Source organism: Cynocephalus volans, chromosome 9 (assembly GCF_027409185.1).
Source record: "Cynocephalus volans isolate mCynVol1 chromosome 9, mCynVol1.pri, whole genome shotgun sequence".
Taxonomy (NCBI): domain Eukaryota; kingdom Metazoa; phylum Chordata; class Mammalia; order Dermoptera; family Cynocephalidae; genus Cynocephalus; species Cynocephalus volans.
In genome coordinates, this window is record NC_084468.1 from 125,706,712 (window position 1) to 125,723,733 (window position 17,022).

Below are 17,022 nucleotides of genomic sequence, written 5' to 3' on the forward strand. Positions count from 1 at the left end.
ATGTATCTACTTTGTGATGAGAGAATTTGAGCTCCTCTTTTAGCCACTTGAAAACATACAATAAATTATTGTTAATTATAAACACTTAGCACTAATGTAGACCACTAAAACTTATTTTTCCTATGTAGCTCTAATTTTACATCTGTTAACCAATCTCTCCCTATCCTCCCCTCCCCCACCCTCCCAGCCTCTAGTAATCACAATCCTAGTCTCTACTTGTATAAGCTCAACTTTTTGCTTTTCTAGCTCCCACATGTAAGTGAGAACCTACAATATTTCTCTCTCTGTGCCTGACTTATTTCACTTAACATACTATTTTCCAGATTCATCCACGTTGCCACAAACGACAGGATTTTATTCTTTTTTATGGTTTGGTAGTATTCCATTGTGTATATATCACATTTTTAAAAAATTCTTATTCATTCATCTATTGAACTAATTTTTGTCAAAGCCACCAAAAATATATGGTAGGGAAAGGACAATCTCATCAATAAATGGTGCTGGGAAAACTGACTACCCATGTGCAGAAAAATGAAAAAAGACCCCTACTCTTACCACATACCAAAATCAACTCAAAATGGATTAAAGACCAAAATTTAAGACCTGAAACTATAAAACTCACAGAAGAAAACATAGGAGAAACACTCCAAAACATTGTGCTTGGCAAAAATTTTAGAGAAGACTTCTAAAGCACAAGTAACAAAAGCAAAAATAGACAAATGGGACTATATCAAACTAAAAATCTTCTGCACAGCAAAGGAAACAATCAAGTGAAGAAGCAGCCTGAAGAATGAAAGAAAATATTTGCAAACTATTCATTCAACAAGAGATTAATATCCAGAATATGCAAGGAACTTAAACAACTCAACAGCAAAAAAGAAAAAAAAAATCTGATTAAAAAATGGGCAAATGGGCTGACACCGTGGCGCACTCGGGAGAATGCCGCGCTGGGAGTGCAGCAGTGCTCCCACTGCGGGTTCGGATCCTATATAGGGATGGCCGGTGCGCTCACTGGCTGAGTGCAGTGCGGCCGGTCACAAAAAAAAAAAAGGGGGGGGGGGGCAAATGATCTGAGTAGACATTTCTTAAAATAAGACATTAAAATGGCCAGCAGGTAAATGAAAAGATACTCAACATTGTAAGCCCTATCTATAAATTTATAATAGCATTAATCCATTCAGAAGACAGAGTCCTCATGACCTAAACATCTGCCATTAGGCTCCACCTCCAACACTGTTGCATTGGGGATTAAGTTTCCAAGACATAAATTTTGGGGGACACATTAAGACCACAGCAGCTCCTGCATGCCTTGGCCAATCCATCTCATTTTTCTTTCATTTGACATAATTTGTGGTAAACGGAACCTAAATTAAAATTTAAAATATTTAATAAGGCTTACCAAATATAATAAAATCATATATTAGAATAATTCACACTTAAACATGCACATCAGCTGGTTGTGTATATATGACTGGTATGAACACAAAAAAGTTTAATTTTTTTGATTATAAAACTTCAGAAAATTCTAAAGCAGAACAGAGATTCCATTTGAACTTGTTTTAAAATCACTTTACCAAGGTGTAATTGACATGCAAAAAGCTATATTTATATGTACCACTTGATGAGTTTGGAAATAATACACACTCTTGAAACCATCACTACCATCTATGCCATAAACCTATTCATCACCTCTAAAAGTTTCCTTTCACCCACCCTCTTTATTATTATTATTATTATTATTATTATTGTGCGATAAAAACACTTATAAAATATATCCTTCTAGCAAATTTTTAAGTATTCAATACAATATTGTTAACTATAGACACTATACTCTATAGGAGATCTTTAGGACTTACTCATCTTGCATAACTAAAATTTTGTACTCATTGACTAATGCTTCCTTTTTTCTTCCTCAGAGAGTCACCATTCTACTCTCTGCTTCTATGATTTGACTATTTTAGATTCCTCATACAAGTAGTATCATGTACTATTTGCCCTTCTGTGTCTGGCTTATGTCACTTATTATAATATCCTCCAGGTTCATCCATGTGGTCTCAACTGGGAGATCTCCTTCTTTAAAAGGCTAAATAATATTCCATTCCTTATACACAGCACAATATTTTTATCCATGTGTCCACCAATGGACATTTAGGTAGCTCCTATGTCTTAATTATTGTGAATAATGCTGCAATAAACATGGGAGTTCAAATCTCTCTTCAAGATTCTCATTTTAATTATTTTGGATAAATACCCAGAAGTGAGATTACTGGGTCATATGGTATTTCTATTTTTAATTTTTTTGAGAAACCTTCAACTTTTTTCCATGTACCTGCACCAATTTACATTTCCACCAACAGTGTACAAGGGTTCTCTCTTTCTGACTTTTCTAAACTTATAACTACTGTATCATAACAATGGCTACAAAACAGGGTGACAGAGTGAATCTTCAGATGTCTCTGTATATGTATGTTTGTATGTGTGTTAATGCACTTATGACAAAAATTTCAATATTGTCTAAATTAGCTTTTGGTCCCCTAGTAGGATAGCCACAGCATTTGTCATTCAAACAGGGAGGATTTTGAGAAAAAACAGGAGGTGGGGGGCATCAGTAACAATGATGCTGAGACAACAGGCATAATTTGGGACTTCTGCTGGCAAACCAAGGCATATAGTCACCCTAGATATGTATAGAAAATTGATACGGCAATAAGTTAAAGAAAAAGAGAGATGAGAAAGGTATGTAAAAACATATTTTATTAAAAAATGGAAAGGGATTATATAGAATGGTAATGAATATGACACTATATAAGTCACTCTGGACCCTGTCCAGGTATGTTTGTGAAAACCTATGTGTTTCTTGTTGACAAATGTTACTTACAACTGGGTGTATCAAAATACTCTACCACCTTCTACCTAATAAACTCTACTACATCCACTTATTCCCACGGGGAGAGAATGCTCCTGTTAATAGTCACCACTAAGTCAGAGAAACAGCATATCAATTCACGTTTGGGGCTTTGGCTTCTCAAGATAGGTAAAAAAGGAACAAGTATTGTTTTTTCTTTATATTTTTCTAATTCAAACTATAGAACAATTGTTATTTATTAGCCATCATTAATATTACTTAAGGAAGCTTATACTGATTTTGTGTTTTCATTTCTAACTCAATCAGGTGCCACATTTGCACAAAGTATTGCACAGAAATACAGCAACAAAAATATCATAGTCTCTTTTGCAGTATTTAGCATTAATTATCAGCTTCAGGTTTTCATCTTCATTTTTATATAACTTTTTAAAACTCTTCCATTCTGCTAATAGTTAAGCTTTTTAAAGAAGTACCCACTGTAACCTGATTTACCGTTTTTGAAAAAATAATATATGATGATACCTTTCAAGTGAGGGCTGTATACATGCATTCTTTGCAGATGTAGATTTACTGGGACAAATTCTAATGTTTTCTCTCCTTTGCTGCTGCTTGATTTGAAAGAGGACCCTAGGTGGGAAAAAATTGAACATTATTAGTAAATAAATAAATATGTGATCTCTATGTGTGTGTGTGTGTGTGTGTGTTGAAAGATCTACTTGACAGAAAAACATTATGAGAACTTGAGAAAGAAAAACACATGCTGTATTTATGAGTTGATTTTCTTCTCAGAAATTCAATATTTGAAAAAGTTATCTTAATTACTCCTATTATAATACCATGAGATAATTTTTTTTCCTTATTTCAAGATGTTAGAGTTAGAAATATATTTTTTTCAATCTTTGGCTCATTTAACTCCATAATGACCATGTTTATTATTGTTTTTACATAACATACATGTAATGAAATTCAGTTTGAGTAAGTAAAGTGGTTGCTTTCACACCTGTTTCCTTGCTAAGCTCTGTCAGAATGTCTTGGTACAAATTCACCATTTGATCACAGTGAGTAAGGACATTTTTTCGTAGATTGTCCCAGTGTGGAGAAAGTTCACCAAGTTCTTTTAGCTCCTGGTTTCTGTTAAGAATGGAAAAGAGGAGAAACTTCATATTTATCTTAAATCCATAGACACAGAACTCTTATTCAGGGTTGTCAAGCTAATAACAAATTGTCTCACCATCCTTCTCAGGGAAGTTCTACAGCTTATTAGCTTAAAATTAAAAAAAAAAAATCATTTTAACACAAAGGAAAAGCATAAGTAGTTCAGACCACACTAACAAAAACCATGCCAAAGGGAGAAGAAATAGGTTAAATTCCCTGATTTTCACAGAGATGGCAGATTTACTATCCTTAATATATGGAGAGGACATTGAGTTAAGAAACAAATGCCTGTACTAATGCCTCAATATGAAGATGGCTAAGTTCTAGGCTTCAACTATCCAAAATCAAAGAAACTAGGAAGGGCTATCTGACTATGTCTGAAGTAAAGATGCAATATTCAGGTAATCCATTTTCTATATAATACAGCTATAATTTTTTTTAAGCCCAAATAATAAATAAATGGTATTTTCAGGCATGGTTTTATTGGCCTCAGTTTCTCCCAAGAGGACAATTTAAGTAAATACTGTATGCATATGTTTTGTCCCCTCTTCATCAAAAGTAAGAGCTAATCATATTTTAATTATTCACTTTTATCTAAATCTCTGCCCTTTAGCCAAGTTAATTTAAATCATCAGAATGCCATTTTTAAATTAGAGTGATAAATGGTCCAATATGCTGCTTGGTGAGATCTCTTATTCATTTCTGTAACCTTTTACCAACAACATTTTCATGAAGCTAATTTAACCAGCAATAATGAACCTTCGTTGCTATTTTGGCCGTGAAACATGCGAAATACCAAGCTAATAAATTCAGAAGATGTAGAATCTTTACAACATTCTGTTAAATGCAAGAATAATGGATGGTGTGCAAAAATGTGACTTGCTTTCAAATGTTTGTAGCTGCCTTTGTTTTGTTTCAATGGGGATGCAATAAAGTATTGCTGAAGCTTTCATCTGGGGTCTTCACAATTTTTGTGAACATTAATCTCATTCTCCACTTTTCCAAAGATTAGCTTTCATGACATAACATTCATGGGAGAAAAAGTAATTAATCAGTAGACAATAAGAGTAAAGGAAGTTTATGATTAAAGGGGTAGTAGAGGGAAGGGAAGGCTGAAGAATTAGGGGTTGAGTTCTATTTTGCACTCAAATGCAAAATATTCAAATGCAGGACAAAACAACAACAACCAAAGCAAACGAATAATTACAAAAGCTTAAGATATCCAAGTTTAGAAGGACCTGGCTAATTAGATCAAATCTTAGATAAATAGCAAATATGATATGTCAAATTAGTATGTAAGGTTTCAGGCTGTGCTTCCAATATACTTATAATGAAAATATTAGCTGAGTAATTTCTCTTTAATGCTAATAGATACACCATGGATTTACAATTTGTATTGCCTATTCTTACCAGATAGGTGAGGAAAAGGAGGAAAGGTGATAATGAAGCCCCTGACTACGTTGTGGGATACTGGGTGGTATACAGCTCCTTGCCTAAGAGAAGTTTGGCAATATATCATCAGAAAAGAAAAATTTAGTGCTCTGTGGGGAGGGACTTGAGATAAGTTGTGAGGAATCCATAAACTGTTATTTAAAATGTATTGTACTCCTGTAATAGGACAACTTATATAGAAGAATACAGAGATGAACCTGTTTCTTCTAAGACATAGCACTGAAAAGTTACGCATTGTGAAGGAACAACCAATCAACATAACATTTCTTAGTACTGAGAAAAGTTTGAATAGAGGGAAACTACAGGATAAAGTTGTAATAAACCATAGTAGAGTAACACAAATGACATAAGATGAAATGGGGCAGAGAAAGAAAGTCACTGTAAGTTTAAAAATGAAATAAATTATATGAATACAGTAAAATAGATAAGGAGATAATTGGGTGCACCAAAATCGGTGAACTTTTTCAATCAGGAAGGCTGGGCTATTTATTTTTAACTTGTCATTCAGTGAACAAAAACTTCTGAGTTTAAAAATCTTGCTTTACATCTCAATCCAGTTTGTCTAGAAAGCAGATCCATAGATCAAGCAATCCCTGGTTAACAAGAAAGAGGTAAAAAGAGAAGTGATGCTGGGAAAAGAAGCAAGCAGACACAGGTGGACCGTTATTGAGTTGGGCAGAACTTCACAAGAAAACATAGCTGATTACTTGCTCATGTGGAACAACTCCAAAGAAGTCAAATGTAAACTTTGCACCTTGGCACAGTTTGTTAGATGGAGAAAGAACATTTATATGCCTGTTCCTTACTATATTCTACCTTTCATTGGTAAAGATTTGTCCTATGGTATGTTAACTCCTTTGCATTTCAGGTTGTGTAATCTGTCCCTTCTAGGTAGCCACAGGGAAAGAAATATCCCAGTGGACTCAGAACTTCTCTGGGTCTGGTCTGGTAAGACATGAGTGCCAGAACTACTGTGGACCCTTCCATGGTAGGTGCCATTGGGGGCATGCTAAACCCTGGTTTTCACCTTACGGGATGCTGTCACAGCTAGCAGTGTTAGGAGATAAGGTGACAATGGTAGTAATATCTGGGGCTCACCAGCAAGTGGTCAAAAACTTGAAGACATATTAGGATTGAGCCAATATTGAAAGAAATATAAACTGGGTCCAGGACAGGCAACCTGTCGTACAACTCAGATGCACTTCCATCATTTTTTGATATCCTGGTAGCATTTAGATCAGATCCCTTTTATCTTCTCCAAGAGGGAAGTTCAAGTACAATCCTTCTAAGTGGTGGCCAGTTGCAAATCCCCAAAGACTTAAAGAGAGAGCAAATCAAGCTACAATATCCAGTGCTCCAGCTGATCCCTCAGGCCTTAATTAATATTCATCACCAATCTTCTGTGTCACTCATTCCAGATTTTTCCCGTGTTCTGTGGGCACTTTAGCTGGTCTGAGTTGCTGCTCGGTGGGGTCTTGCAGACCTAAATCCCCTTGGTTGCTGTAACTTCCCATTTACATATGGGCATGGAACACCTCTGAGTTCCAGACATATTTCTCATTGCTCAAATTTTGTAGCAGCAGCCCTACCTCTTCATGGTGATGAGTATAGTAATATCTTACCATCTTTGCTAGTCCATTGTCATGTGGAACACACAGTAACCAGATCACATGTGGAACCAATCACAGCTTCCAGTTAAGGAGAACTCTTGTTAAGTCCCCTCACAGAACAGTCCCACCTCCACCCTGCCTCCACCATAAGAACCAGGATTCTGACTGGCAAAGTCTAAGGTTGTAAGAGAAAAATGTGCAAATACCATAAGTGGGTCTAAGTGATTGATTATAAGAAAACCCACCCTTACTCTCAGAACTGTGAGTTCTAGCTATGGTGAGCACAACATCCTATATCTGCTGTTAGTTCAGCGCACATCCTTTATTCTAGAGGGAAGTTTCCCATGTTGGTGCCTTAGCTGAGCTTTACATGGTTAATATTATTCTACTGTTCTATAAGATATGTGGCTTTTGGGTGATGAAATATGTAGTGATTATAAACTCATTGTCACACTTTCTTTGATGTAGCAGCAAATGTCCCTTGGTAGGAGCATTATTATATGTGGCACTATACCATTGGATCAGGTATTCCGTAAGCCCTCCAATGTAGGTTACAACAGTGGCACTGTGAGAAGAAAAGCAAATACATATACAGACTATATTTCACTCACTTAGGACAAATTGCTGCCCCCCACCCACCCAAGGTGGATGGGATCCAACTTAACTGGTCTGCCACCAAATGGCTATTTGATTTTTATGGTATCATGGAGGAATGGTACCATATTAGTGGCTCACGGTCTGTCTTTTTCTGGCATTGAAACATTAGAAGTGACAATGATACATTAGCCTTGGAGAAAGTAGCCATATCCTTGGGTCAATACACAGTGCATGTGTCAGTCACCAAGGTCTTTCTCCTTATGAGTCTACTGTGCAAACTCTAGGGTAGCTAAGAAAGAAGGCTGGCTAATATCCACTGGACAGGTGATAATGTCCACCTGGTAGTAGAGAGTTTCTCAAGTCATATTTACTATCTAATAGGCATGATTTTGAGGCATAAAAACACTTTGTGTTTTACTCCTATAGGCCCATCCACATATTTCTTGCACACCTTTGGTATCCAATTTTCTAGTTTTATTTCTTCCAGGTCCATGAGGCCATTAACTCTGCCAATACTCAATGTATATCTGTATCTAAGGCAATTTCTTTCTAAATGAAGAGAAGAACAAATAAACTATTTTCTGATATGCCCACTGGGTGGATCTCCATCATAGTTGCCCTTGAAGTCAACCCACCATGTCAGGCTGACCCATCTTTATACCAGTTTGAGTTCTTCCATTCTCCATGAGTTGGTCATAGGATAACTCCCATGAGGGTACAGGTGTGAGTTGAGAGAGAACCATCAGTGCAGTAAGGTGGGTGACATCAGACTCTGGCAAACCCCTTCATGATAAATGCTCATGCTTTTTGGATCTTCTTGAGCCCAGTTTCAAATGTATCACTGCCATCTAACCATACATTATTCCTATACCATACAGTGGTATTGAATCAATACCCAGTTCATAACGGGCAGTTCCTGTCACAGAGTCAATTTCTGTTCCATTATCAGTGGTTGAGTTTCTACTAGAGTTTGGTATCACACCAAGAACTATTTTTCAAATTAAAAGTAGCTCCCTGATGCAGGAGACACTGACACTTTCTAGATCCCTAAATGTCTGCACTGAAATTTTCCTATTTTCATTTCCCAAAGACTCTGCACAGCAGCATTATTTCTCACCATAGACACTTCCAGCCCTATTGGATCTCCTTAGTCACATACACAAGAGCATGCAACACAGTCTGAATCTTTTACAGTATCTCTCTTGAATGGGCCCTCTTGACACTTTCTGCTTCTCCACTAATGATTTAACGTGTGTGTGTGTGTGTGTGTGTGTGTGTGTGCGCGCGCACGCGCGCATATGATCAGGCCTAGTCGGGCCTAGCTGGGTAAGCACATTAGACAAAAAACTTTAATGATATGTAGATCATAAATGTGTGTTCAAAACACAATTATATTTGTCATTGTACCAACGTATCTTAGAGGGAGGCAACCATATCTGCTAGTTTACACCTGTTATGCCACCGTAATTATTAGCATCTATGTCCTATTATCTAAAGTATAGGATATCAAAATTAATATATCCTTTTGATATAGTTAAAGAAAACAACAACTATAAGCTCACAGACTATTACAGTTGGAAGAAAGTTCAGAGAACAATCTGAAACCTCTTGTTTCACAGATGGAGAAGCCTAGGTAAAACTGCTTGTTAGTGTCAGAGTCACTAGAATACCATAAAGCTTTTAGGCAATAAATCCTATGTCCATTCTTTCCTTACCCCAAATAATTCTCCATCATAAAAACAAACAAAAACCAAACAACAGCCAAACAGACTGTACTATATGAACATTCGTTGAGTGAGTGGGGTTTAGAACCTGGACTATTGACTTCCAGAACAATACTTATGAACTTTTACGTACTGTAAAAACTAAACCAGAGCAAAGGATAAGATATAATTTGGGATTTTTTTTTTAACTTCTGAATCTTTTAGTTTAAATGGCACATTGTCTAGGTGTGCAGTACATGGCAACTGATATTCTCTAAACTATGCGGAAGCACATAGTGGTATTCAACATTATGAGACCCAAAGATCCCAAGGCCCTGTGGTCCAGTCTCTGCTTGTTTATGGGACATAAACAGCAATCTGGCACTAATGTTGTAATTAAATGGCTAAATATCTTTACTAAATTCTTAGAATCAATAACAAAAGAGATCAACTTCATAAATGCATTTGTAATTCATAGAAGAATATATTTTTTAAAACACTCCTACTCCATCTATCAACATCTCATTTTACTGACAGTGGCAAAAGCTTCTGCTTTCAAAATCTCTCTCTTTCAGTTTCTACTTTGCAACAACAATAAAATAACTCATCCTGGAAAATCCACCATCCTACTAAACACATATAATCTCATGAATTCGTTGCTTTACTATCTTTCTCCAAAAGACCAACAGGTAGACATAAGAAGTTGGGAAGAAAAGACTGAATATTAAAATATTAATAAGCTTAGGCCTCTTCCATATTAAACACTTTTGTCACTTACTGCCATCCGTCCCATTTCCCTGGGCTACCTCTAAACCAAACGGCAAGTCATACAAAATAAATCTCCAAAGACACAGATAGTTGCTAAGGCCTACTTGAGAAAATATCTAATGCTCTATGTATTCTATGCATTCTAACTGCAAAGTATGATATTCTTGATACTTGATGAAATATTCATACAGATCTCTGGAAATAACCTTATAAAGTACTTTTTGTATATGTGGCTTGTTTTGTCTTATCTTATTTAATTATTCCAAAAACACATGCTTTTTCTTTTGAGTAAAATTTCAAGTGCTTGGAGGTCATTACTATCCTCTGGACTTTCTACAATGTGGAACAGCCCATAATTCACATAACATGTTTGAAACACAAACCACTGAATAACATGAGGAGAATATGAGATCAAAAACAAAACAAAACAACTTTATGAAGAATGAAGAGAAATAATTGAGCATAGAATAAGTCACAGAGGAACTGGAAGAAAAATAACCAAACCTGCTTTAAATATTTACATATAATGCATAAAACATTGGCAAGAATATTAAATAGATAAATGTTTTTTAAATTTTGCTTCTTATACCTCCGGGGCTATTGTGGCTATGGAGACTGGGGAGAGTGCTGGACAAAGTGGGCCAAGTAAATGTACAGACATCAGGCCCTTTTCTTTACTCCACTCACCCACCAGCTTCCATTGTATATCTTAAATATTGAAATTCCATGTATAATTCCCTTTGGGGGAAAAAAAAAAGTTTCTGCTGCTAAAAAAAAAAATAAAACAAGGTTTAAGACCACCAAAATAGAAAATAGAAAGAACAGGAGAAATTTCACCTTCCATTTGAAGCTTCTGTTTAAAACATAGTTTTAAAGCCTACTTATGATGTATTCATGAGGGGGATTCCAACATGGAGCAATGATGCTCTGAGCCTATGAATGGCAGAGACTTTTCTTACTCATCTTTTTGTCCTACCACAGTCTTACACCATTGGAAGTGTTTGTTATGGTCTTGATGGTGTTGAATAAAAGGTTTGCTTGCAGACTGTTGTTCTTAGATTTTCCTAAACTTTGAGATAAAGTCAGAATATAGACTCACCCCAAAGTAGAGTGCTGAGCTCTGTCCCAGTTACGATAAAGAAATGAGACATTGTTGAGTCTTCTAACCTCATATGATCTAGATCTGTAATCCTGGATCGAGAAAGTCTTTCTTAGAGAAAGATTTTAGAAATTTAACTTTACATGCCATTTTTTTTTTTTTTTTTATGGATATCTTGGCTGGGCTACAAGGTGCCCAGATATTTTGCCAAGCATTCTTCTGGGTGTTTCTGTGATGGTGTTTTTCGATGAGATTAATATTTGAATTGGTTGACTGAGTAAAGCAGATTGCTCTTCCTAATTTGGGTGGGGCTCATTCAATCAGATGAAGGCACAAACAGAATAAAACGGTTGAGACTTTCCCAAGTAAGAGAGAATTTACCTGCCTGATTGCCTTACAACTGGGTCCTTGCATTTCCCCTGCCTTTGGATTCAAACTGAAACATTTGCTCTTCCTGGGTCTCAAGCCTGCTGGCCGCTAGACTGGAACTACACTACTGGTTCTTCTGGGTCTCAGGCCTTCAATCTCAGACTGGAACTATACCATCAGTTCTCCTGGGTTTCCAGCTGGCCTACTTACCCTGCAGATCTTGGGACATGTCACTTTTATAACCAAGTGAACCAATTCTTCATAATGAATCATATATGGATATATAGAATATGTATATCCTACTCTGTTTCTCTCAGGAACTTTAATGTACTAACTATACAGAGATTCCATCACTAATATTTCTTTCTACTTGGTGCATAAAAAGCCAGGGGTTTGGGTGAGTGGAGTGAGGGAGCTCATGCTGGTGGTAGAGAAGTAGGAGGGAAATATTTAGAACATAGTTTAGGGTTTCATGGTATTTTATTCCTCTCATCACATTTAACAGATACTTTTCTGACTGCTTCAAAAGAAAAATAACTATAGAGATGTTTAGCATGCACAAGAAATCTCTTTAGTTCTGAGGCCAAAGCTACATATGTGATCACCTATTTTATCAGAAGTGTGAACCCAGAATAATCAACTTTAAAAATCTATGTACATAAATTCATATACTTCTGAAATTATGAAAAGTGATTATTTTAATAAAGAGTACCTGTGAATAATAATTTACAAGAATGTAGTAAGACCAAATAGCCTGATAAAAATTTACATGCCAAAGTATATGGCCCCATAAGGAAGATATTAAAATGTTATTTGACATTGTTATTACATAAGTAAATAGAATATTTCCTCAAATGAGCTCTATAATACCACTTCAAAGAATAAAAATAGCTTTACAATTTAAATAGTGCCCTTTGGTAGTTATTACACAGTAAAACTACACATGAGTTTGCACAGGTGGAAAGTTTAACAGCCAAGCTGTTTTCATTCATTAAGCAAAATTAGACATTAAATCAAACTCAAAAGAAATCATAAAAAACTGTTATTACACAGTTATTACAGGATTTATTTGCAATCACAGAATCTGTGTGAATTTGATAAATAGCCAGATTCTATAATTTATCTTTTGGTAACTGCATCAGAAAAAATGAGGAGTAATAAGTATGTGTTGTTCCAGCCTAAGAGTCTATTTGCTACTCCTGATAAAGGTGAATCAGTGTTTGTTTACTTCTAAAGGATGTCTTACCTACCCTTGGTAGTTTGTTTTAAAGGTATTAAAACATGGACAGCATTTATTTCTTAATATTTTAGAGCTCAGTGTTCCACTTATGTTTTAAGCAGTTGTATGTTGCGTTTTATGAAGGCTTCTCCCAAATCTGCATATATTAATTAAATGTCTTTTTATTCTGAATAGCCATGAAAATTACAAACTATTCTTGAAAGGCTGGTAAAGCAAGAAAGTGTGCAAGCATTCTCATCATCTTTTTGTTACACCTCTCCACACTTTCAGAAACTGCAAACATTCCTAGACATTATCCCTTCAAATTCCCATCTCTGGACTTGGAATGAGGATCTTGCCCAGTTAAGTTTCATAGGTAGAAGGAATTCAGCAGGCTCCACTGGAGGTTCTACGTCACACTTGGCTTGTTGGTGGACACCATAAGACTTTTACCAGGTGTCAATTCTTATTTCTCCCTTTTGATAATCAGGGCTACTTTTGCATAGGATATATCTATTCATTTGATTCTCACAACAAGCCTCAGAGATCTTTGTTCCAGAACTGCACCAAACAAAATAAAAAATTTAGTAGCACTAGGCAGATTTCAAATGTTCCATAGCCACAGGGTTATCATACAAGACAGCGCAGTTAGAATATTCCCATCATCATGGAAAGTCCTATTGGACAACATTGCTCTAGACAAATGACAGGAACATGACTGAGAAGTGAATTGACTTGTTCAAGGACACATTGCTAGTAAACAGCAGAATCAGGACTTGTACCCGGGTCTTGTAAAGGCAAACCGTGTTCTCTTTTTATTTTAATTCTTGGCGAGTACAGTTTCTCCTAAAAAAAGTATCCCTGAATAGGAAGACAAGATTGGAATCTCCCACCTGAGATGCTCGTCTGTATGTAACTTCCATCCAGCTCCACAGAGAGCTGGTTCAAATATTTTGCTCAAACATGCACTTGACAGACAGTCTTGGCTATAGCAACTGCTGGGAAGTCAACCAACACAACAAATTTTAAATTTATTTTCTATTTATTAAACAAATATTTATGTCATGCTTATTCTATACCAGTAGTTCTGAACACTTTACAAATATTCACACATTCAATACTCATATCAGCTCACTGAAGTAAGTACAATTATTATCATCCACATTTTTCAGATGAGGTGATGGAAGCCCAGAGAAGTTAAGTAACTCACCCATGGTCACCTCGTTAGTACAAGTAACTCACCCATGGTCACCTACCTAGTGTACAGCAGAGCTGGCAGCATTAAGCCCAGGCAGTTTGGCTTTGGAGCTGTATTAGTTTGCTAGAACTGTCATAACAAGATATCACAGATTGGGTGGCTTAAACCACAGAAATTTATCTTCACACGGTTCTGGGGGCTACAAGTACAAGATCAAGTTTTCACCAGGCTTGGTTTCTTCTGAGGCCTCTCTCCTTGGCTTGCAGATGACCACCTCCTTGCTCTGTCCTCACACAGACTTTCCTCTGTGTACATGCACCCTCTGGTGACTCTCTGTGTGTCCAAATTTCCTGTTATAAGGACACCAGTCACTTTGGATTAGGGACCACCTTAATGGCCTCTTTTTAAAGCAATCACGTCTTTAAAGACCCTATCTCCAATACAGTTGCATTCTGAAATACTGTGGTTAGGGCTTCAACATATAAATTTGGGGGTGGAGGGAGGATGTATGCAATTAAGATCATAACAGAGCCCATGCTTTAAACTACTATGCTATGTGGACCCTATTAGAAACATAAAGAAATCTCTCCCACTAAAAACCACAGCATAGAACATATATTTTGATACTACAACCTGGGAGGAAAAAAACCCTGGCAAACTTCTATCTTACCCACAAAGGTAAAGTAGGAAGTTTGATGTTGGCCTTCTCATTTTCCACATTAAATTCCAATGGGTCAGAAAAAAGAAGATTTTTGTGTGATCTGGTTATCCTAGATCGATACTGCCCAATAGACCTTTCTATGATGCTGGAAGTGTTCTATGTCTCTTCTATCTAATGTCATAGTTACCAGCCACTTATAGCTGTTGGGCACCTAAAATGTAACTAGGGGTGACTAAGAAACTGAATTTTTGACTTCATTTAATTTAAACAAACTTAAACAAGTTTAAATAGATACACATGGCAAGGGACTAGGGTATGGAATAGCACAGCACTAGATGAATGAACTAAGAGCCAATAGGGTTTCCTTTCTCCTTCTAAGCCAGGTGCTCATCCTCTATTTCCTACACCAATAAATCTATTTATCTCTTCAGTTATGCAGGACAAAATGCGCGAGTCATTCTTTACACCTTACATTGAAAGGTGATCCATCACCAAGTCCTGTTGATTTAGTTCCTCAGAAAAGTCTCGAATTTATGTCCATTTCTCCATTTCCACCACCTCCCCCTGGTCTAAGCTGCCATCATCATCAGTCCAGGCAGCCACAATATCCCCTCACTTGTTTTTCTCTCCACACTTTCCTCCCATTTAAAAAATGTAATCATGTCACCCTCTGCTAATAATTTCAATGATTCTTAGGAAAAAGATTACATTATTATTATTATTTTATTTATTTATTTTTTTGTGACCGGTAAGGGGATTGCAACCCTTGGCGTGGTGTCACTCGCACCGCACTCAACCAGTGAGATAACCGGCCATCCCTATATAGAATCCGAACCTGCGGCCTTGGTGCTCCCAGCGCCGCACTCTCCCGAGTGAGCCACGGGGTCAGCCCAGAAGAAGATTACATTATTGAGTGCTTACTAGGTGCTAAGTATTGTGCTAAATTCTAAGAAAAGCAGAAAAAAGAAAATTGACAAGTTCTTTACTGTATGTTGCCCGGAAGGCCCTAACTAAGCTGAAGCCTGACTGTCATTCTGAAATCACTCTCTCAGCTCCCGCTGCACCCGCTTTGTGGACAGAAGACATTCCTGGTCTGCTTTTCTGCTCAGTGGGAATTCATGACACGGTATAGCCAACATCTCTACGAGGTGTGCTAGGTTAGTAAGCCAAAGGAGATTAAAATAAAGATTCAGTTCTGCTTCTGAGACACTACAACTTTCAGCTGAGATGAGAAATAACTGTAATAATAGCTTTGATATCGTGTTTACCGTGTACACGATTTTTTACATAAGTGCTAAGAATAGCCTTCACATGTTACAGGCATATGTGTCTGTGCAGCGGGTGTTTTTCATCAATAGTTCATTTTTAAACCTCTCAGTAACTATGTGCATATATTATTCAGTCCCTTTTTTACATGTGCATATATTATTTCAGTCCCTTCATTTTCAGTTGAGAAAATGAAGATTAGAGCCGTTAGGTAAATTGTGCTGTGCCACACAGCTATTAAGTGCGTTGGGGGAGCAGGTTTCAAACCCAGAGCTACATCACCCCCCCCCAAAAAAAAAACCCTATAGTCTTAAGTGCCAGACTTTCCTGATTGCTCATTTAATTTCTACAGTAGCCCTGTGACACAAATTATAATGTTATTAACTAAAAAGTAAAATAAATAAATAAATTAATCAAAATCAAGTAACTTTAAGTAAATTAAGTAATTTTCTACAAATTTTACATATGTATTAAGTGGTAGATGTAGATTTTGAGCTCAGGTCTCTGATGATTCCAGTTCTGGGCTTTTATCATTTTAACACACTCTCCCCTACTCAATCCATTTGTAATAAAGAATCTTGGCACAATAGAAAAAAAAAATGTGCTTCTGAATGATTTTCCCTTATTCTCTCCTGTGGGAATCTTTTAATACACAAACAGCAAAATAAAACATATATTTCTATCACCAGTATGACAATATTAAGTGCTCTACAGTACCTCTCATTAAATGATACCAAGAATCCATAAAAATGAACTTAAGAGCACACAGCATCTGCCCCCAGTACTGGGAGTTGGTAGACAAATGCACTTTACGTGATGAACAACATCCCACATGGTATTCTAACTGTGCATCAACATTGCACAAAGAAAAATGAACAGAAGAAATAATACTAATCAGGTCTAAGTCAACAGTAGAGTCCTGATGTGATATTTTTTGTGCATCTTTTTGGATCCTTAGAACTTGATTATTTTCAGAGAAAGAAAGCAAGAGGAAGAGAAACACAAAGAGAAACAGAGGAAGAGACAGAAAACAGCAAAAACATCTACGAGATTCATCAG

The 17,022-nt window shown here is 36.5% G+C and overlaps 1 protein-coding gene across 4 annotated transcripts in view; it reads right to left on the minus strand.

The window, feature by feature from the left end:
* The window catches only part of INPP4B (inositol polyphosphate-4-phosphatase type II B), a 349,938-nt gene that overhangs the window by 182,223 nt on the left and 150,693 nt on the right, over positions 1 to 17,022 (minus strand). For all 4 annotated transcript variants that reach the window (XM_063108552.1, XM_063108553.1, XM_063108554.1 and 1 more), the window contains 2 exons: positions 3,867 to 3,997; positions 3,389 to 3,493 (listed from right to left, as the gene is read on the minus strand). In XM_063108552.1, the coding sequence (XP_062964622.1) occupies positions 3,389 to 3,493; positions 3,867 to 3,997 (236 nt within the window). The remainder of the gene's footprint in view (positions 1 to 3,388; positions 3,494 to 3,866; positions 3,998 to 17,022) is intronic.